General features: G+C 44.4%; 1 protein-coding gene across 2 annotated transcripts in view; it reads right to left on the reverse strand.

Annotated features, from left to right (window-relative positions):
• RELN (reelin) overlaps nucleotides 1-22,409 on the reverse strand; it is a 500,016-nt gene that overhangs the window by 244,458 nt on the left and 233,149 nt on the right. For both annotated transcript variants that reach the window (XM_006137543.4, XM_075926876.2), the window contains one exon: nucleotides 13,673-13,769. In XM_006137543.4, coding sequence (XP_006137605.3) covers nucleotides 13,673-13,769 — 97 coding nt within the window. The remainder of the gene's footprint in view (nucleotides 1-13,672; nucleotides 13,770-22,409) is intronic.

Consider the following 22,409-nt stretch of genomic DNA (forward strand, 5'->3'; position numbering starts at 1 on the left):
ATATCTCCCATCTGTAAATCCTTCATTTCTAACTATTTCTGATTGACAGACAATGGACATTTCAGTTATATCATTCAGATTATTGACAACTCATCATATATAACAATGAGAAACTCTTTGTGTCAGCAAAATTTTTCTATCAAGCCAGTATATTTTTCCATGTATTAGTGCTGGATCAGTGATCAGAAAGATTTAAACAAATCCATAACTTCAATGGGATTCTGCATATGCTCAAAGATTTGCGCTAATGTAGAATCAGGGCCTAAATTTTAAAATAATCAATCAACCAATCGATCGAAGTCCTTATCAGCTAAATCCAAACTCAATGTATATAGCATAACACCTACTAAGCAGGTTTTGTTCTTATAGCTATATACTATTATGAAATGAGGTGTTTATAGTCAGGGACTGAAGTGGGAAGAATAAGTTTTCAGAAATTTTATGCTCTGTTCTTTGATGGTTCCCACACAAAACCTCATCACTTCATGTTTGGAAGGTTTTCTTGAAAATCATTAAGAGTTAAAAACTTTCAATATTTGCTAAAAATGATAGTAATACCCAAGAAGTGCCACAATGAAGTTTCAGCCTTTTCTAGCTCATTTTGAAGCTTGTAATCAATTATACTGGTAGATAGCAAAAAAAAAAAAAAAAAAAAAAAGTATTCCTTAAAAAAGAACTAAAGTTGTGATTGTTTAAGAGATCAATGTGAAACACTGAAAGTCAACCTCAACACTGTTTTTCATGGGTGGGCAATGACTCTGTGCTGTGTAATGTTCACATAATTCATTATTTTAATATAACTATTTATTGTTGTTTTATCATAGTGCTTGGGAACCCTAGTCACGAACCAGAAGCTCTTTAGATCAGTCTCGGTACAAACACAGACCCTCCCCCTGCAAAGATGGTTTCTGTGCATCATAGAAAAGCCCAAGACTCTTCTATTAAATTCATAGCAATTGATATTCCACAACAAAGGAGTGCATGCCATGTGACAAGAAACTATTTTTATATGAGTGAGGATAGAGGGAATTAAATTACGAAGTATGATGAAGACAGTTTCTGTTTGTAATGATGAACAGTGCAATTTCTGAACAGTTTTCACCGGCAGCATAAAGTGCACACATAATGTCTTTCATTATCAGGCATACCTGCTTTCTTTTATCAAATAATGTTCCTTTTAAAATATATATCAACATGGACAACCTGTGGTATATCTATTTCCCATTTATGTCCGAATTCCCACATTTTCTGATTACAGCACATTAGGGTAAAGATGCAGAACAAAAACTTGTTCTAAACTTGGATGCTTTTTTACTTCTTTTCAGATTTCACTTCAATGGCACAGAAAAACTGGTAGTACTTAGTAATATGCATTAGTATTTATATCTTCCGGGTATTTCTGTAGATTTCCTCATCTTAGCAAGTGGATACCCCAAGAGTGCACTCTGCCCTATAACATCAAAGCTTGCAATGACACTAGCAGGTGAGAATGGAGACAAGAGGGTTATTAAAGGTGAGAAAAGAATGTCCTAAGAGAGGGTACGTCTACACTACAGCGCTAGTTCGAACTAACTTAGTTCGAATTAGTTAATTCGAACTAAGCTAATTCGAACTAACGCGTCTAGAACTAAAAACTAGTTCGAATTAGCGTTTTGCTAATTCGAACTAACAAGTCCACATTGAGTGGACTCTGAACAGGGCTTAAGGATGGCCGGAAGCAGTGCCGGCAGGGCATAAGAGGAGGACTTAGAGCATGGAGATGCTGTCTCAGGCTAGCCGAGGGCTGCGCTTAAAGGGTCCCGACCCCCACCCTGGACACACAGTTCTAAGGGGTGCCCCGCTTGCAAAGAAGTTCTGGCTTGGAGTGCCCGGAGTACCCACACTGGGCACATCACACCACTCGGCCATCAGCCTGGCTGCACTTGCCGCAGGCTGCCATCTGGGGAGAGGGGGCAATCGGGGGGCTGCAGGAGAGCTTCCACCCCCAGAAGCCCGCAGAGCCACCCCAGTCCTCCCCATCGGGGGCTCGTACCCCATTCCTCCCTCACCTCCTTCCACTTACCCTTCCCTAGCCCCCCTTCTTATTGATGTACAAAATAAAGATAACGTTTCTTCCAACATTGACTCTGTCTTTATTGAACAAAACTGGGGGAGACTGGGAAAAGGAGGTGGGAGAGGGGAAGAGAAAGGCTGGGAGAGGGGAGGGCAACTAACATGATCAGGGGTTGGGAACAGGTCCCAGATGAAGAAAGGCTACAGAGACTGGGACTTTTCAGCTTAGAAAAGAAGAGACGGAGGGGGGACAGGATAGAGGTCTCTAAAAGCAGGGGTTGGGTGGAGAGGGTGCATTCATAAAAGTTCTTCCTGAGTTCCCATAAAGAAGGACTAGAGGACACCAAAGGAAAGGAATGGGTAGCAGGCTTGAAACTAGTAAGAGAAAGTTGTTCTTGACAAAGCAAATAGTTAACCTGCGGAACTCCTTGCTGCAGGAGGCCGTGAAGGCTACAACTAGAACAGAGTTTAAAGGGAAGTGAGATCAAGTCATGGAGGTTGGGTCCATGGAGTAGTCTTAGCCAGGGGGTAGGAGTGGTGTCGCTGCCCAAAGTTTGTGGAAGGCTGGAGAGGGATGGCATGAGACAAATGGCTTGGTCACTGTCTTCGGTCCATCCCCTCCAGGGTCACTAGGGTTGGCCACTGTCGGCAGACAGGCTACTGGGCTAGATGGACCTTTGGTCTGACCCAGGACGGCCATTGTAAGCTCAGGGCTCAGGGTCGGGGGTCTCAGTGGACCAACTTGATTTTCATGCACACCTGCTCCTGGGTGGCCAGGCTGGCAGCTCTCCTGCCCTAGACGGCCACTTTCCTGTGCCTAGTGCGGAGATCGTGGACGAGGTCCACGATGTCCGCACTAGCCCAGGAAGGTGCCCGCCTCTTGCGGTCCAGGGCAAGCTCCCGGGAGCCGCCAGCCTGGTCCCGGGAAGAGGGGGTGGGCTGGGGGACATCGGGTGGGTGGCTCTGTGCCGTGCCAGGTGCAGGGTCTGCCGGCTGGGTGCTGGCAGGCTTGCACCTGGCACGGGCACCGTAGCCAGCCCGTGCCCCTTTAAGGGGTCCGGGGCCGGGAGGGGGGCATAGAGTTTCCCTGGTGTTGGCCAGAGTGGCCACCAGGGAAACCTGGGGAGGGCTAGCCTCCCACTAGTTCGAATTAAGGGGCTACACACCCCTTAATTCAAACTAGCTAGTTCGAACTAGGCTTAATCCTCGTAAAATGAGGTTTACCTAGTTCGAACTAAGTGCTCCGCTAGTTCGATTCAAATTCGAACTAGCGGAGCGCTAGTGTAGCGCCTATTAAAGTTAGTTCGAACTAACGTACGTTAATTCGAACTAACTTTGTAGTGTAGACATACCCAGATATCTCTCCTGATACCTTTAAACCAAACCAAATCTCACTGCCTCTTTGTTGATGGATTCCACAACATTATTTTTTAAGTTCTGAAGGTTTGAGAGAGTTTTAAAAGCTTGATTCAGACATTTAAACTAAGCATATAACGGGAGTCTGATTTGATATGGAAGATACATAAGTCAGTGGTTTTGGTTCAGTTTTAACTTATCTGTACTTGAGACTATCTGCCATCTGACATGCAATTAATGTCAATAACAAAGAAGATCACATGTAAAACCTGCCCGTACAGGGAAGTGCTACAGCAATGATTAGCAATATAGTCCCAGGGAGATTTAGAAACAACAGAGTGATATTTTAGAACTGGCTTTTGAACATGCACATACATGCATGTTTCATTCAGAGGGGAAATTTCTTATAGATAATTATAATGTGATCTTAGTCAACAGAACCAGAAAAGTTTCATATGATGGTAATAATCTGTGAAATAAGAGGACTTGACAGGATATATTTTAAAGGCTTTTTACATCATGAGAAGCATCCACTTTTAAAAAATATTTCTAAAAACCTGGCCCTATCAGTATATGCTGCATTCTGCAACTACATCTCTTGCTCTTTAAGATCTTCTTAAATGAACAGTTTTAGCCTTTCAATAGATATTATGAATCTTTGCTTACATAATGTAAAAAATCCTTTAAATAAACATTTAACTATTTGTGTCCTTTTAGTTAGAGTAGGTTTAACAGTGGTATAACAAAAGGCTTTCTGACTTGAGTTATGAGCAGCTATTATTTTAATTTACATACAATGAAATCTGTTGTATGAGTTCTAATTTCAACAAGAAAGCCTTCAATTTATCAACGTTTTGTGGCTCATATCTTCAATAGATTAAATATATCAATTACCATGGAAGAGGTATTCACATGGAATTAAATTAGAAACTGTTACTAAAATTAATTAGCCAGTAGTTTTTGATAATTACATCTTTTTTAAATGGCTTTATTCCTTTAGAAAATTATGTAAATACAGGTTGTCAGGAACTGTTTACACTAATTGTGCTAATTGAGACAGTAGGGGTCAGGGGCTGTAGGAAGGGAGAAACTGCATTTTTCAGACTGATGAGAAATTTTAAATGAACGTATATTATTTTGCTGGCAGCATATCAGCAGCTATTGGTCTCCCTATGATTCCTGAGTGGTGATGCCCTGACCAAACAATTTGTGTGGTTTGGTATTAAAAACATCTATATCAGCAGTATTAGACTGCAGTTCTCAACTGCTGCACAGAGAAGTCATTGCGAGGATGAGGAGGTGAAGGAAACAAACTAACCAATTAATTAATTTTGCAAATTCCTCTCATCTCACAGAAGTATTTAAAAACAAAAATAAAATTTACAAATACTCTGAGCCTGAGATATGAGCTGGGATATCAGTAGTGATATGTAAGGACATCAAGATAAAGGAATGGCTAAGAATGGAGAATCTGATTATTTAGGGAGGAAAAGACCTGAAAAGTGGGGATGAAAAACAGATCCCTAAATTGTTGGAGGAAGGTGAGAGTGAGGTAGCAATAGGGGGAATTTAAAAAACAACACTGAAAAACGATTTAGAAGGAAAATAAAATATTATATGAGTTTTAAAGTCTACCGTATGTGAGACAAAGATGCACTGCCCAGTGACATAGGGACTGGGCTGGGAACCAGTTACAAATTGGTTTTAGTCCTGGCTCTAGCATAACTCTGTCAAGTGACTTCATGTAAGTCCTTCATCCCCTTAGTAGCTCAGTTTCTCTATATGTAAAATGGGATAACATTTACCAGTCTCACAAGGGTGGTGAAGCATAGAAATGCTTTTACAAAGTGCACTAATTATGATGTTAGGATGATGATTTATAGTTGTTTGATTTATTCGTATCTGTTAGATAATGTATGTATATGTATATTGTGACAAAGCTCCTACGAAAACTCGGTGGGTCCTGTGCTTCCTGGAGGATTCTGCTTACCTCAGAGGCTCACAGCAGCCCACAATTTTAGGCACCACACCTATGGCTTTAGTCTGCTGTTTGTTGATCTCTTTCCATCATTGGTCAGTGTATGGCAAAATGGGGAATAAACTCCACAATCCTCTTCCCTGAGTAGCAATGGAGAGGTGGGTGTTGGGGGGAACCTGAGCTCACCCTCTACTCTAGGTTCTAGCCCAGGACCCTGTAATAGTAGCTACCTATGTTAGCCCCTGACATCTGCTATAAGACAGCTCCAAGACCCCTGGACTACTTCCCCACATTTCCCTCAGCACCTTCCTTCTCTCCGGTTTGTCCTCCTAGTGTTCAGTAGTTGTCTCTTTTCCTTCTACTCTCAGCAGTACTTTCCTCCATTCTCTCAGCTACATGCATGCACCCTAGCTTCAGGCAAAGCTTCTTTTATAGCCACTCTGAACAGAGATCTCCTCAGTCTGCGGTACAGGCAGTCCCCGGGTTACGTACAAGATAGGGACTGAAGGTTTGTTCTTAAGTTGAATTTGTATGTAAGTCGGAACTGGTACATATTGTAGGGGAAACTCTAGCCAAACATTTCTCCAGAGCTCAGTTTTATTCTCCCACACCTCACTTCCCTCAGTCCTTTATTCTCAAGCTGAGGTGTCTGCTGAGAAAAGCCGCTCCGCATCTCCCTGGTCTGCTGGGTCGGGCGCTAGCTTCGCGTCTCCCTGGTCTGATAAGGGGAAAAACAGCTAGTGCAGGGTTGCCTCACCCCGTTTGTAAGTAGGGATCCGATGTAAGTCGGATCCATGTAACCCGGGGACTGCCTGTATATATATCTCCCCTCCTTTACTTTTTTTATCCTAATTTAAAGCAACGTAAGAGTTTTATTGTGCCAGGAAAGTGGGATGTGCCTGGAGTCTGACTGTTTTCCATTATAGAAAGGGAGGGGGCTGAGAGTAGGGACATCTACGCTCCACAATAAACACTGGGGCAGCGAACACAGGGGACATTTATAGTGCAGAGTGACCTCAGGGCGGTATCTGCACCAGGAGGTAAGTGGCCAGCTGGAGCCAGAACTCTGCATATTGTTAGCCACCATCCATTAGTAAGTGGGTCCTCTGATCCCAAACCCTTCCCCTCTGGCCCTCAGCCCCAGATGGGGGCTCCACTGCCTATCAACCCTGCTGCTCTGCCCCCACCCTCAAAAGCACTAATGGGGATGACCAATGCAGCTCCTCCAAAAAAAACCACACCCTTCACAGCCCCAACCCAACCTCAGGGCCTGCTGGGGCTGGGCCAAGCTGTGCAATCCCCCCCGCCCCTGCCATGATCTGCTAGGGCCAGACCCCACAGCCCCATCCCCCCTGAGGAGCTTGCAGGAGCTCTGGTGAGCCCCCCTCCCCCAGGCCTCCCAGACCCCTGCCTTAAGCCCCCTGGACAGAGCACTGCACCGCCTGACCTGACTCCTGTACCTCCCACACCACCAGGCCTCTGCCCTGTAGGACCCAAGCAATGCTGGGTAAGTCTTTTAGTGATCAATATTTTCAAGTTTTGAAGGGTATGGCAGTAGCAGTCAACTGCTGGACACGTGACTGCTTTAGCCACTCACAGTCCAGGATTTAAAACCCAATTTTATAATTGTTGAATGTAGTCTAAATCACATATTTAGTGGAGTACAGTAAATTAGTTATAATAAAAAGCCTGGCATCTAGGTCTTTGGACTAGCTCAATGTCTATACCATATGCTGCACTTTAAATTGGACTGCATTCTAAACAGCAAACAGTAACAAATTGTGGAAAATGTATCCCAAACGTGTGAGCTCAAATTTTGAATGGACACAAAATGAAATCTCTTTCTTCACAACTATATATATACACAGGCATTTGTATTGTGTTTGTCAAACACCAATAGGCAATGCAAACATTAAAAGAACATATCAATATGGTCAAATTTAGTATGGACATAAATGGTAAAAGATATACACTATTCAGATGTGCTCTAATTCCCTGATTCGGGACCAATGAGGTTCCCAGGATGCTGGACCAGAGAGATACCTCCTATATAACCTATATATAGATATATAGTTATATATCTATATCTCTATAGATATATATCTATCTATATATAGGTTACGCCGGGACGCCGCGATCGCGGGGGGAAGGCTCACCCCCTGGAGCGGTGTGTGTAGCCGCCTGTCGTCCCCGAGCAGGGGAGCCGGCGCACCGGCCGGGTGACGAGCCGGGGCCGGCGGACAGCGCCGGGGGGGGCGGAGAAAAGCGGACGTGGCAGTGACATCACTGGGAGGCCGGCCCGGGGGGGGGGGGCTGGAGGCCGACGAAGGGGGTGACGTCATTTGCCTTCGACCAGCGGGCAGTTTAAATGGGCGCAGTGTGCCGACAATCAGGGAGGATGCCGAGGAGACGCATTCCCCCCAGGAGCCGGTGGGCGGACGCCGGTACTGGAGACCCTGGGCAGGACCGGAGTAGGAGCCCACGTGAGGCAATTGGACCTGGGGAAAGAAGCGGCCCAGGGCAGGGACGCGGACCCTGAGAGTGGGGGAGTTTAGGGTTCTCGACCCCACCCCGCTAGGTGGGGAGCCTTTCCCTGACCTTAGGGCCCTGGGTCGGGGTCCGGAGCGAGGGCGGGCCCGGACCCCCTTTCCCCAACCGCCGAGCTGAACCGAGCGGAACCGAGCGAAGCTGGGCGCATTGGGTCGCTAACGACAGTGGCAACTGAGGGGGGCGGACGTAAGCCCCTCCGCACGGGGGTGAGCCCCTACACATGGTGGAGAATGTGGGCACTATAGACCCCGAAACAGGGGTCTGGATAGGGAGGGGAGAGTTAACGAGGTGTTGATTGCCAGGATACGATGGAGGCAAACAAGATCCTGGAGTGGTGGACGGAGACCCAAAAAGTGCAGCAGCAGCAGCAGCAGATGCAGGCGCTGCAACAGCTCCTCAACCAGTTCCAGGAGCGGCAGGAGCAAATGGCGCAAGGGGCGCCAGTGACGGTGCCCGGGGCGGCCGTAGGGCCCAGAGGGGGAGAGGGTGTCGGCCCTCAACTGTCATCCCGTTGCCCAGAGGCGGTGCCCCTGAAAAGAGCCATGGCACCCGCCATAGCAGAGGCGTCGGTCAAGCTATTCTCATGGGTCGGCCTGCCCAGAGAGTTACTGACGGATCAGGGGACGAACTTAACTTCTAAAGTTATGACAGAACTGTGTAAGATCTTGCAGATTAGGAAGCTCCGGACGTCGGTATACCATCCCCAGACCGATGGGCTTGTGGAACGCTTCAACCGCACACTGAAAGGGATGCTCCGGAAGTTCGCACAGGACGACCCCCGGGAATGGGATAAGCTGCTCCCTGCACTGATGTTCGCCGTCAGAGAGGTACCGCAGGCATCGCTCGGGTATTCCCCCTTTGAGTTGTTATACGGGCGGCGACCGCGGGTTATCTTGGACATCGTAAAGGAGGGCTGGGAAACGTCAGTCTCTCCCACCCTGGGGGCGGCCCAGTACGTGCAGAAACTGAGGGGGACCCTCCATGCCCTGGCGGGCCGGGCACGAGAGAACTTAGAAAAGGCGCAAGCAGGGCAGAAGGCCTACTACGATAAAAAGGCGCGGGTGAGGGAGTTTGAACTGGGCGAGCAAGTCCTACTATTGCTGCCTAGTGGGGAGTCCAAGCTCTTAGCCCACTGGCAGGGGCCCTTCCGGGTAATAAGGAAACTCGGCCCGGTAGACTATGAGGTGCGGGTGGACGGTAACCGACGGGAAACCCAAATCTATCATGTAAACCTCTTGAAGAAGTGGCACCCGCGGGAGGCCCTCCTGATCGACCCTCGGGACACTGATATTGAGTTGGGTCCGTGGGGGGAACCAGAGGTGAAGATCGAGGGAATACGGATCGGAGAAGAGCTCCCAGGCCCGAAGCAAGAGCAGCTGTACCACCTCCTCGACCGGTTCAGGCCGGTATTGACCAGCTGACCCGGACAGACCTCGCTAGTACAGCACGAGATCGAAACAGAACCCGGCAGAGTGGTGAGGGATAACATGCGCCCCCTTTCCCGGAAGCTATAGGGTACCGTGAAGGAGGAACTCCAGGCCATGTTAGAGTGGGGGGGTCATACAAGAATCCCGCAGTGAGTGGCGAAGCCCCATTGTGTTAGTGCCCAAGGCAGACGGGTCGACGAGGTTTTGTATCGACTTCCGCAAAGTCAACGCGATCTCGCGATTTGACGCATACCCCATGCCGCGTATAGACAAGCTATTGGGACGCCTCGGCAGGGCTGCCTATTTGTCAACCCTCGATCTGACCAAAGGGTACTGGCAAATCCCGCTCTCATCCGAGGCTCAGGCAAAAACGGCGTTTGCCACCCCCTTTGGGTTATATCAATTCAAAAACATGCCGTTCGGGCTGCACGGGGCCGCAGCCACGTTTCAAAGATTCATGAACCAGGTCCTAAGGGACCATCAGGACTACGCAGCAGCGTATATCGATGATATCGTGATATTCAGTGAGTCCTGGGAAAAACATTTGGTCCATATAGCGAACGTGTTGGAAGCCCTGAGGAAGGCGGGGCTCACGGCTAACCCAAAGAAATGTCAATTTGGGAGGGCCGAAGTGTCATATTTAGGATACACCGTAGGGAGGGCGAAGCTCAAACCCTTGCTGGACAAGGTTCAAGCCGTACGAGAGCACCTGGTCCCAACTACGAAAAGGAAAGTACGGCAGTTTTTGGGTCTGGCGGGCTATTACAGGCGGTTCATCCCTAACTTTTCCTCGCTAGCCGCGCCCCTCACAGATCTCACACGGAAAGGGCAACCTGAAAGGGTAAGGTGGATCCCAGCCTGTGATAACGCGTTTCAAGAGTTAAAAGACCGATTGGTACGCGCCCCGGTGCTGGCACAGCCTGATTTTAATAAGCCCTTCACCCTACAGACGGACGCTTCCGAAGTGGGACTGGGGGCGGTACTGATGCAAGAGGAGGGAGGAGAGGAACACCCCATCCTTTATCTAAGTCGCAAACTCTTCCCCCGGGAAAGGGGGTATGCGACAGTCGAAAAGGAGGCCTTGGCCCTCAAATGGGCTATCGATTCACTGAGGTACTTTCTTTTAGGCGATAAATTTACCGTGGTGACGGACCACGCCCCGTTGCAGTGGATGCAGCAGATGAAGGACACTAACCCACGGATTTTGCGGTGGTACCTCAGCCTGCAACCATACCAGTTTCAAGTCACGCACCGTCCAGGGACCAACAACGGGAACGCGGACTGGCTGTCCCACGTAGCTGAAAACCTGGAGGCAGGGACGGCGAGTATGGCGCCAGACTTAAGGGGGAAGGTGTGTGGCGGGGTAGCCCCGCCCCTCCCGGAAGCCGCCGGGACGCCGCGATTGCAGGGGGAAGGCTCACCCCCCGGAGCGGCGTGTGTAGCCACCTGTCGTCCCCGAGTGGTGGGGGGGCCGGCGCACCGGCCGGGTGACGAGCCGGGGCCAGCGGACAGCGCCAAGGGGGGGCGGAGAAAAGCGGACGTGGCAGTGACGTCATGGGGAGGCCGGCCCGGGGAGGGGGCCGGAGGCCGACGAAGGGGGTGACGTCATCTGCCTGCGACCAGCGGGCAGTTTAAATGGGCGCAGTGTGCCGACAATCAGGGGGGACGCCGAGGAAACGCATTCCCCCCAGGAGCCGGTGGGCGGACGCCGGTACTGGAGACCCTGGGCAGGACTGGAGTAGGAGCCCAGGTGAGGCAATTGGACCTGGGGAAAGAAGCGGCCCAGGGCAGGGACGCGGACCCTGAGAGTGGGGGAGTTTAGGGTTCTCGACCCCCCCCCGCTAGGTGGGGAGCCTTTCCCTGACCTTAGGGCCCTGGGTCAGGGTCCGGAGCGAGGGCGGGCCCGGACCCCTTTTCCCCAACCGCCGAGCGGAACCGAGCGAAGCTGGGCACATTGGGTCGCTAACGACAGTGACAACTGAGGGGGGCGGACGTAAGCCCCTCCGCACGGGGGTGAACCCCTACATATAGTTATATAGATACCTCTTATATAACTTATTTTCCATACCCACTGGATCCCAAATTAATGCAAATCATACTTCTTTACTAGTTACATTTATTTTATACCCCATTTATACCCAATGTGCAATCCCATGTATCTTTGAGGACTACTGTATATTACTGTATATTATATATATATATATATATATATGGTTTACATATGATTATATTCTACTCCATGGGGGAGGGTTACCATAGTTCCTGCTGAAACTACAAATAATGTGAAGAGGAGGGGTGGTTTACTTGTATTGTTTCTGGTTAAAACTGGGATTTTCCAAAAACGAAGAAACAAAGAAAGGACTTTTGATATAAAAGGATGAGCTTGAACTGATTCATGGACTTTCTGATCAAGTAGATGGATAAATACTTCTCTTTAAGGGGCCCCTCAATCCTTGGGAGAAGGGTTGGAAAGACTGGCCTACTGGGGCCCTACAGTATAGCATTGGGGTGGCCAAATGAGGCTCTCAAGCCACATGCGGCTCTTTGCTTAAGGAAATATGGATCTTGCTAGTTCTGAGCCACGCGCTTGGACTGCTCATGGCCGGCTGCTCTGTGCACGCATCCCAGCGCCTGGAGGGAGAAGTGCGTGGCAGTGCTCCAGGACCCAGGCATTGGGTTAGAGTATGTGTGTGTGTGTGGAGGGACTGGGGGGTTGGGGAGGAGGCTGGCTCTGGGGAAAGGGTGGGGCATTGGGTAAGAGCATGAGGGGATGAAGCACCTTAAACTCAAAGTCTTCATGGATGCAGAATAAGGCAGCCAATACATATGTTATATTTAAATTCCAAGGCAAAAAAAGAATCAGCATGTACTTGGTTTATGCCGTGTGTCTTTAAAGAAAATTCAAAGGCTATTGTTTGCCAGGTTGAAGCAATTATTCTGAGATATGAGTCTCTCCCTTATTGTTTTTGAACTTCTCATATTTGCAATCTGGGACAGACCTGAATTTTTAGAACTATAAAAAGGTCATAATCTTCATAAGTAAAAAAAAGGAAACCATACCAGAGATTAACAAGTTGGAGTGAAACAGGCACTTTAAATTGTGCTAATTTACTTCTCAGTTCAGTTTAATTTTAAAAAACTCACAGGACATAATAGGGCAGTAGTGTTATATTTAAAATACATGGTGAGGATGCTTTTTTTTTTTAGTGTGAGATTACTGTATTTTCAAAGTTTTTTTTTTTTATTTGACGTTTGTTCCTTGTCAAGTTCTCTGAAGATCTATAGACTGGCTGTGATTTTTTTAAGTGACTAGAGACTTGCTGGTAATTTCACAGCGTAAGGTAGGGAGCTGTGCAACCTTTAAATCCTCTGTCCAAGAAGATGGGGATCCCTGCCCAGAGGCAGGTTATAGATAAAAAAAACCAGAGACCTTACGGGACAGTTCTGGAGTGGACCACAGAGGCGGCAGGTAGAGGTGCAGTTATCTTGAAACCGATATAATTTACTTCACCACTGATTTTGACACAGAGATTTCAATGGGACTAGAGATAGCATGTGAATGCTTTAAAGCCACAGGGTGCATTATTCCCTTGTGATATTTTATCAAACGCATTAACATTTTTGCCTATAAATAAAATAAGACAGTTAAATAAAATTAGAGAGGATTAAGAGAGGAAAAATGAAGTCTTTTGACTAAAATGAAGAAAGCATCTCAGGCCTCCAATTTGTATCTATATTCTAGCTTTTCATAGCCATCTGCAAAAAGCATGCACAATATTTAGGAAAAAAGTGAAGAATTTTAAACATTTAATCTTTCTATACAGGCAGTCCCCGGGTTACATGGATCCGACTTACATCAGATCCCTACTTACAAACGGGGTGAGGCAACCCCGCACTAGCTGCTTCCCCCCAGCAGACCAGGGAGACGTGAAGCTAGCGCCCCTCCCCCAGCAGACCAGGGAGATGCGGAGCGGCTTTTCTCAGCAGACACCTCAGCTTGAGAATAAAGGACTGAGGGAAGTGAGGTGTGGGAGAATAAAACTGAGCTCTGGAGAAATGTTTGGCTATGGTTTCCCCTACAATATGTACCAGTTCCGACTTACATACAAATTCAACTAAAGAACAAACCTACAGTCCCTATCTTGTACGTAACCCGGGGACTGCCTGTACTATGCATTTTTGAACTGCTTAAGAAACTTTTTACTGAACACCTAGCTTTCAAAGCACACCTGTGTCACTGTGGTTGATGAGGGCTGAATTCAAAACCTGAAGTCCCAAGACCCATGCAAATTAGCAAACATCCACTTACCAATTCTCTTGGCCCATATGGCTCACAGAAAGTGACAGCATTGCCATGCATAATTACACCACATTGCTCTCCAACCTCACAGTGACTACATTCAAGCCTGCAGGAAAACCAGAACACATCAAGCTGAAAATTATAAATCATACATCTGGGGCTGTAAGAGCCTGCTAAATTGCTAAAAGAAGAATGTTTGATTTTGACACTCACATGGGACTGTTTAGTTATCCCAACACTGAATGAAAATGACGATCATATATGATATCTGTCTCTATTTAGGAGAGACAAAACCTAAATTTCAGAAGAATGTTTATTTCTCCACCCCACTAATGTCCCTGAAGAAAGCTCTGACAGATTTGAAATAAGTGCCCCCTTTTATTTTCAAATGTACCCCAATTATGGTTTTCCAGCCTAATTTTCCCTAGGGCTATATTTCTTTCATAATCTTTACAACTCACTTAATAAGCTTTATACAAACCCAATACCATACAATCAACTTATTTCCACAGCAGAACAAACCAATGGGGAAAATGTTAAAATGGGTAGTCTGTGTATGTCAGGTGAATTCATTGTGAACTATTAAGGATTATGTGGCTACTTAGGTCTAGAGCTATATGAATAACTGATTTTTTTTTTTGCTTTGCTTGCCAAACCAAAATATGAAAAAAAATTAATATCAAGTTGACCCAAACCAGTTTTTGGAGAACCAAAAAAGTTGGGTTGAATGAAACATTTTGGTTGATTTAAATGTCTAATATGTTTAATTTCATTTTCAAGTTTTTTACCTGTTAAAAATAGCTTAAGTATAATTTCTAAAAGGCAAGTTTGAATAATTTTAAATTTTGTTTTGTATTTTGACTAAAACAATTCTACAAATTCTACAGGAATTCGTGAAATGTTTTGGTCATCCCAAATCTGCATTTTTGGCAAAAGGAAGTTTAAATTTCACCCAGCTCAACTTAGGACAATAGGAGCAGATACTCAGAAGCATGCCACGACAGTATAAAATTCCTAGACAAAAGGTGAGCATTCCTTTTCAATAGAAGAGTTATGCCTTCTTTGTCAGATGCTTCTGCAGCCAGTCAACATCACTTCCATCTTGTTTGAATTTTAATTCAACCACTGGCCTCTCATTTAAGCAGAAGCCCCAGCAAGTACTGGGAAACTTAAGATGCTACATTATCCAAGCAGACAGATGTAGATGTGTTACATGTCATTTGAATGCTGGTGTCATTGCATACCACAGTGCCTCACACTTAGGCTATGTCTAGACTGCAAGCCTCTTTCGAAAGAGGCTCTTTCGAAAGATACTTTCGAAAGAGCCTCTTTCGAAAGAGAGCGTCTAGACTGCACGCGGAACTTTCGAAAAAGCGGCTTGCTTTTTCGAAAGAAAGCACCCAGTGAGTCTGGATGCTCTCTTTCGAAGAAGCCCTATTTACATTCAAGAACGCCTTCTTTCGAAAGAGGAACTTTCGAAAGAAGGCGTTCTTCCTCGTGCAATGAGGTTTACCGCTGTCGAAAGAAAAGCCGCGTTCTTTCGATTTAATTTCGAAAGAACGCGGCTGCAGTCTAGATGCAGGTGAAGTTTTTTCGAAAAAAGGCTACTTTTTTCGAAAAAAACCCTGAGTCTGGACACAGCCTTAGAGTGAGCCAATACAATCCGTTTTTTAAATTAGGTGGCAGAATTGCAAAATCCTTCTCAAAATGTGGTTAGTTTCTAGTTGTAAGTAAAGCTTTTTTTAAAAACAAACTTTTTGAGTCAAATGAAACATTTCAGCTACCAATTTGAAATATTTTGCAAACAAAAGGTCAACTTGAATCAACATTTTGTTTAGAAAATGTCCTTTGGAAACAAAGTGTCAAACATTTTGACACTTCCAAAATTTTCCGAAATTAGTATTTTGATGAATTTACTATTTGCTGACAAAATTTCACCCTGATCTGCTGACAGTCTACTCTGTGATCTCCTTCCATACCCAGCGAACAGAGATGAAAGAATAGATCCCTCTGAGAAAGACAGAAGGGTGCCATCCAGGTGGATGACCAAATGCCTGACCAGACCCCTAGGATGAATGAATAAAATTACTGCAGAAGATGGAATTTTGAAAATGAAACACTTTGAAGATGTCTAGATTAACTCCTGTGGGTCCAGAGTAAAAGTAAAAGCTCAACCTCCTGCTCTTTCACGGTTAGCTACACTACAAGCAGAGGACCTGTCTCAGGGGAAGTAATGGAGGGATATCATCATCAATATGTAGGTCCTGATAAAAGAAGGAAAATTTTAAAGCAGACTGAGATTCCATAAGAATCTCATCAAGAGGGGGGTCCTTTGTAGATGGCCTGTCTTGTGCAGCACTCTTTGTGAATGGCTTTTCCCCACTGTGGGGACTGTATTCAGTGTTCCCTGTAAGCTGAGTGCATGGGTGGCCACACAGGAGAGATTCCAATGCCATGCAGCTGATTAGCAGAACGGTCACAGTGCTAGATAGCAGCATAAATTTCTATTGGTGGTGCACATCTGCACGTGCCTCAGAGCACACAACAAAATGTATTCCGCATGTGGATGAAAAATCTGAGGGAACACTGGCTGTATTGTCTGGTTTCAAGGTCTCTTGGTGGGGGAAGGGAAGATTTGCCATGTCCATCTATCATCTGTAAAGAGTTTCTGATGCTGAGATTAGGATGTTAAATACAGCCTCTCTCCGAGTTACGAACGAGTTATGGACCAACACTTGGTCCGTAACTCGAACTGTTTGTAACTCGGATCCCACAGAGTTACATGGCGACCGCGCTGTTTGTAAGTGCAGATCGCCGTTCGTAACTCGAATCCGCATTTATGACTGGTTTGGTCGTAAGTGCGGATGGTTGTAAGTGGAGGTGGCCATAAGTCGGGGAGCAGCTGTATCTGTTAATTGAATAGTTGAGTATCCTCATGAATTCTTATTGGTTAGTTGACTAATCTATAGTCGCCAGGGGGCAGGGCCAACAGCCAATACGCTCCGGCCTCACTCCTGAGGAGCCCCCTGACACTCTGTGCTGCTGCCTCTGTATCAAAAGAAGCAGCACGGGGTGCAAGGCAGGAGTTGGTCTGTGTGGGAAACCAGTTTAAAATACAGTCCCCTTTGTGGACTGGCTGCTTGTCACCCTGAACAGCTGCCTCTGATAACGAGGTAGCAGTGCGGGGAGGCAGCAGCCACTGTCAAAGAGGGTCTGAGCTCCTGGACTCGGCACAAGCTGGAACTGAGCCGGGCTGCCTGACTGTCTGGCTCCTAATACACTTTAAATGCAGAGCTGCAGTGGGGGTAGGTCCCAGACCCATTGCAAGCCAGGACTGAGCCGGGCTGCTGGCCAGCCTGCTAACAACTTTACTGGCAAAGTGGTGGGGAGGGAAATGCGTGTAGTGTATAGCATTAACCTTTAAGCTTTTGCTTATCGGTTAATTGGTTAATCAACTACACTATTACATCCTTAGCTGAGATCCTTCACACCAAGTTTCACTTCGCATGAGCAGAACCTTTGGGAATGAACTTGGCATGTTATCTTTAACAGCAATCAATTTTTTCAGCTATTATTTTTTCGGCATTTTTTTCAAAAACTAAAAGCATGGGGCTTATTTATGGTGTTCTTAAGCAATTGCCTTAGTCACAATAAATTACGTGACAACAAAAAGAAACAATAAAGATCACATATATTTCAAATATTAACATACTGTCTATAGTATTGGTTAATTAGTTAACTGACTAATTAACTGAGGCTATGTCTAGATTACATCCCTTTTTCGAAAAAGGGATGTAAATTAGACATATTGAAATTGTTAATGAAGCCGGGATTTAAATCTCCCGCGCTTCATTAACATAAAAATGGCTGCCGCTTTTTTTCGGCACAGAGCTTTGCTGAAGAAAAGTGGCAGTCTAGATGCGGATCTTTCTAAAAATAAGAGAAGAGAAGAGAAGAGAAGAGAAGAGAAGAGAAGAGAAGAGAAGAGAAGAGAAGAGAAGAGAAGAGAAGAGAAGAGAAGAGAAGAGAAGAGAAGAGAAGAGAAGAGAGAAATTGCAGGGCTTTTGGCTGAACAGACTATATAGATTTTGGGGAACCAAGACTGCAATTGAGGCTTAGGTAAATTCAACCCAAGCTCCCAGGTGACACATGGTGGGAGCTGAAGGGGGCTGTGCCTGCAGACAGATCAGTGTAAACAAAATGTCTCGTGGCCTGCCAGCGGGTTATCCTGATGAGCCACTTGCCAATGGCTGTCAAACCATGTTGTGGTTAAGTTTGTCCATTGACTGATTCCTTAGACTTTTCTCACATTGACTGACATCTGGACATTTCCATGGCATTAAGAATGTTACACAAATGGTTCTGTTTTAGTTCAGTCTATTTACGGCTTTTTTCTTTTTTCCATTGTTCAGTTCCAACGGGAGCTGCCATTGCCCATACCTACAGAGGTGCAGGTAAATAAAGCATCACATGGCCAGCTAGCAGCTTGCCCTTACAAGCCATGACCCAGAGTTTGAAAACCCCAGGTTTAATGGCACAGTAGTTAAGACATTCAAATGGTGTCTGTTCTAAGTTGGGGCCAGTGAAAATGAGCTACCCAGCTATTGGACAGACTCACTTCCAAAACATAGATTTTTATAAATGCTTGTTAATCCACATGAAGATCCTTCTGAGTCCTGGTGAGTTGGCAGTTAGTGCTTCATGCAGCCAAGCAGTGTCATTTATCAGCTCTCCTGGCTTCCCATGAGAACTCTAAGGCTATGTCTAGACTACAAGCCTCTTTCGAAAGAGGCTTTTTCGAAAGATACTTTAGAAAAAGCCTCTTTTGAAAAAGAGTGTCTAGACTACAACCAGTACTTTCGAAAAAACAAGCCACTTTTTTGAAAGAGAGCACCAAGGCAGTCTGGATGATCTCTTTCAAAAAAACACAGTTTGCATTACATAGCGCCTTTTTTTGAAAGAGCGTTTTCGAAAAAAGGCATTATTCCTTGTAAAACGAGGTTTTCCACGGTCAAAAAAACTGCCGCGTTCTTTCAATTTACTTTCGAAAGAACGCAGCAACAGTCTAGATGCAGGGGAAGTTTTTTCGAAAAAAGGCCACTTTAAAACAAAAAACACCTGTAATCTAGACACACCCTAAATGAAAGAAGGTTCTCTATTGTAGCTGATTTCTGCAGAACAGAACAACTTTGTGAGAACATAGTGCCCTGTAGATTTATGAGTATTAAGGAGTACTTAATGATTGATGTTAGATTTTCAGGTGCTTTTTTCTAGATGTGGTGAATTATTGATTGGATTTGTTATTTTCAGTCTCTTCACATTTGACCTTGGGTCAATTCAAAATAGAGCTGGTTTCACCAGAGTCCATTACAGGAGGCAAAGAAGGCTTCATGTCTCCTTAAGGTCAGGTTCAGTTTTATTTTCCAAAGCAATGTGAGATACTACACGAGAAAGTAGTTTTTCCTGTTTACAATCAAGGTACTCTTAGCAATTCGTATTGTTGCCTTTCATATATTCTTATGAAGGAATAGTTATGTAAACTGGTGCAACTCTTATTGACTCTATTGTGGTTTCTGTCCACTTACACAACAATGAATTTGGTCCACAGTTTTATTTTTTTTACAGTGCAGAGCAGTACTGTATGAGGGAAAGTTATTATCAGGACAAAGGCCTAAGCAGGGAAGATAGAAAATATTTGTTTTGCTTCTTTCCAATGATTAATCTGAAATAGAATGTATCGTATCTATAGATTTCATGATGTGTAGAAGCTAGGAATAAGAAAAAAACAATTTCAGGGGACTTTGATGGGGTTTGGCCAGCTCTCAGCAGTATTATATTTATAATAAGGGTACTTTAGTGTCTAGAAAATACATGGAACAAACTGTTATCTTTATTTGTGAATTTCATTATTACACACCATAATAAAAATTAGACAATCCAGAAATTTTTGGGGAAATTGATGCAGAGGAGACAGGGAATTGGGATCCCGGTATGTTTTCCTTACTCTTTAATGATGTATGACCTTGGGTAAGTCATAAAGTCAAAATTTCCTCCGCGTATCCACTAATGTTGAGTTTCTTGATTTTTGGGTGCCCAATTTAAAATACATAAGGGCTCATTATCAAGGGTGTTCAGCATCCACAGTTCCATTTGAAGTCAATGAAAGCTACAGGTGTTCAGTGTCTCATAAAATCAAGTCCTAAGTGTTTTCAGTTTAAGCTTCCAAAATTATTTTACCCAGAATTAGCAGCTACTCCTAAAAATTCTGGCTTATATATCTCTTGCAGCTCAGTTTCACACATCGCTAAGACTGGGATAATACTAACCTGACACAGATGGTATTCTTGAGATTTAATATTAGTCAGGTACTTCAAAATTCTCATGAGAGATTTAATGTAAAAGAGAAAAGTAATCTTATTACCCTTCTCAATTAAAGTCACTTTTTGACTGCATCCAGATTACCAAGAAAAGCCATCACTCAGCTAGTCACTGCCGATTACATACTAAATATATTTATATACAGCAATATTTCTTAAAAAGTGGTCCACAAAACCACTTTAAGAAACTTGCTAGCTGGCCACGCCAGTGTGTTTACTTATCGGCGCCGCAGCCACAGAGCCTCATAGCTCCCATTGGCTCTGGTTTGCTGTTTGCAACCAAGGAGAGCTGCAAGAAGCAGCAGCCTGGCCCATGCTGCTTCCTGCAGCTCCCCTTGGCTACAAACGGCAAACCAGAGCCAATAGGAGCCACGGGGTCTGTAAATAAATACGCCAGCATGGCCAATTAGCTGGTTTCTCAAAGTGGTTTAGCAAATTTCTGTAGACAACTTGTTTTAAAAACAAAATCAGTTCAACTTTTTTATATCAACTACATGTAATATCAGCAAAGTAGATGTATTATTCCATTTTTTTGCTCAACTATGTTGTTAATATTATTGTTCTGCTTAACTGTAAGCATTATTTTTATTTTATATCTCCAAATGTTTTGTGTCTCATAGCTGAACTCCTGCATGAACTCTTGCTATTTTATATACATGCACTCTCTGAGCAGGGCAGCATTGTCTAGAAATGTAGTGTAAGAAATACTCATGCACTAGTAGGGATAAGCTAGATGACCTAAAGTCTTTTCTCTCTCTAATTTCTAAGATACTATGAATATAAAGTGGCTTAGATGCTCCGTTACTTTTCTTCATAATTTCATCTGAGAAATATATTGTGAAGAGCTCTGGAGAGCTGTCCTTCTAACAGTCTGATCATTCATCTTCTTTAGGATTATTTTCTCATAAGAAGTATGAGTAATCCTGATCCCAGATCTTCATGTTCTATTTGAAATATATTGCTCCAGAGTTAATTGCTCAGTAGCTTGGCAGAAGTATATGGAGAGTAAAATAATTGATGTGTATTCTCCTAGATCATCATTATCCTGTTGCATGTAGAAAAATAAAAACACTGCAATCAGTTTTGCTTCACTTCCTCTTGGTGAAAATAGTAATGCTAATTCCTCATAACATTTGTACTGCATGAAAGCAGTATTAACCGTCCTAGCTAGGTTTGTCACTTTACATAGTCTTTGCCATTTTCTTGACTTTTGTCTTTATGGAACTTTTTCTTAATTTCTTTTTCTTGGTGTCACTATTGGCAGACGATCATCAAGAGGTTTTTTTCTGCAGAACTGCCATTGCTCTCCTCTGCTCTCTACAATTTGTCACCTCTGTCCATTTCTACTCTTCTCTAGTTGTGCTTAAGGGCAAACATCTATTGTTACTTTGTCATCATTTGTTATCTTGTTTTCTACCAGCTCCTGGTTTCCCTCTAGAATACTCTAGATTGCTAATATTATATCACCTAACGTCTTCTATGATTCTAGGACTGTAGAGGGGATAAACATCTAAAAAAAACCAAATAAGTTTTTGGAAGTTTGATTCTTAACTTTACTGCAATTTGTAGGTCATTTTAGGATCTCCTTTTTCTCCTTTCACCAAACTTTAATCTATTTCTTTACCAAAGGAAATATTGCAATATATCTGAAAACTTCATTTTTCATAGGTTATGAATGAGAGTTGGAGTCTGTTTCCTAATGATTGATTTCATATTCTCTGCTTTTCCCCATGTCATCTTTGAAGAGTTTTATTTTATTTTATTTTTTGTAAGTGACTGCTTCAATAAGTGTTGATGTCCTTTGAGATGACACACAGAATCAATCTGGTAGGGAAAGCTGCTGGACTTTAGCTGTATCAGCTTTTATTTTAAATATTTTTCTTTTAATTTAATAGGTACTGAATGTACCTATGAGTATGATGCTAATCCTGATCAGCCTACTGTTTGAATGAGAACTTTTTACAGAACAAGATAAATCACTAACAGGTGTTCTTGGCCAATTTATAGATATTAGAGGTTTTTCCTCTCTCCAGTTTTCTTGTGAAGAAGTTAAAGGTATTGCTTTTAAGGTAACAAAATATTTTTCTGGATCTGTTCTCTAATTTGATAGTCTGTTCTGCTTAGTCAGCACATTACCATTCTCCTCAGGGAAAGTTGAAATGTTGTGCCATAGGTTTGTTATCACTGCTGTAAAGAGCACACAAATACTAGCTGGAACACTGAAAGGAAAATGAAAACTCAACAGCTGTGTCTACATTGGCACCCCTTTCCGGAAAAGGGATGCTAACGAGACACTTCGGAATTGCAAATGCCGCGGGGGATTTAAATATCCCCCGCGGCATTTGCATGAACATGGCTGCCGCTTTTTT

The sequence above is a fragment of the Pelodiscus sinensis genome, chromosome 1 (assembly GCF_052426305.1).
Source record: "Pelodiscus sinensis isolate ZL-2025 chromosome 1, ASM5242630v1, whole genome shotgun sequence".
NCBI classification, from domain to species: Eukaryota; Metazoa; Chordata; order Testudines; family Trionychidae; genus Pelodiscus; species Pelodiscus sinensis.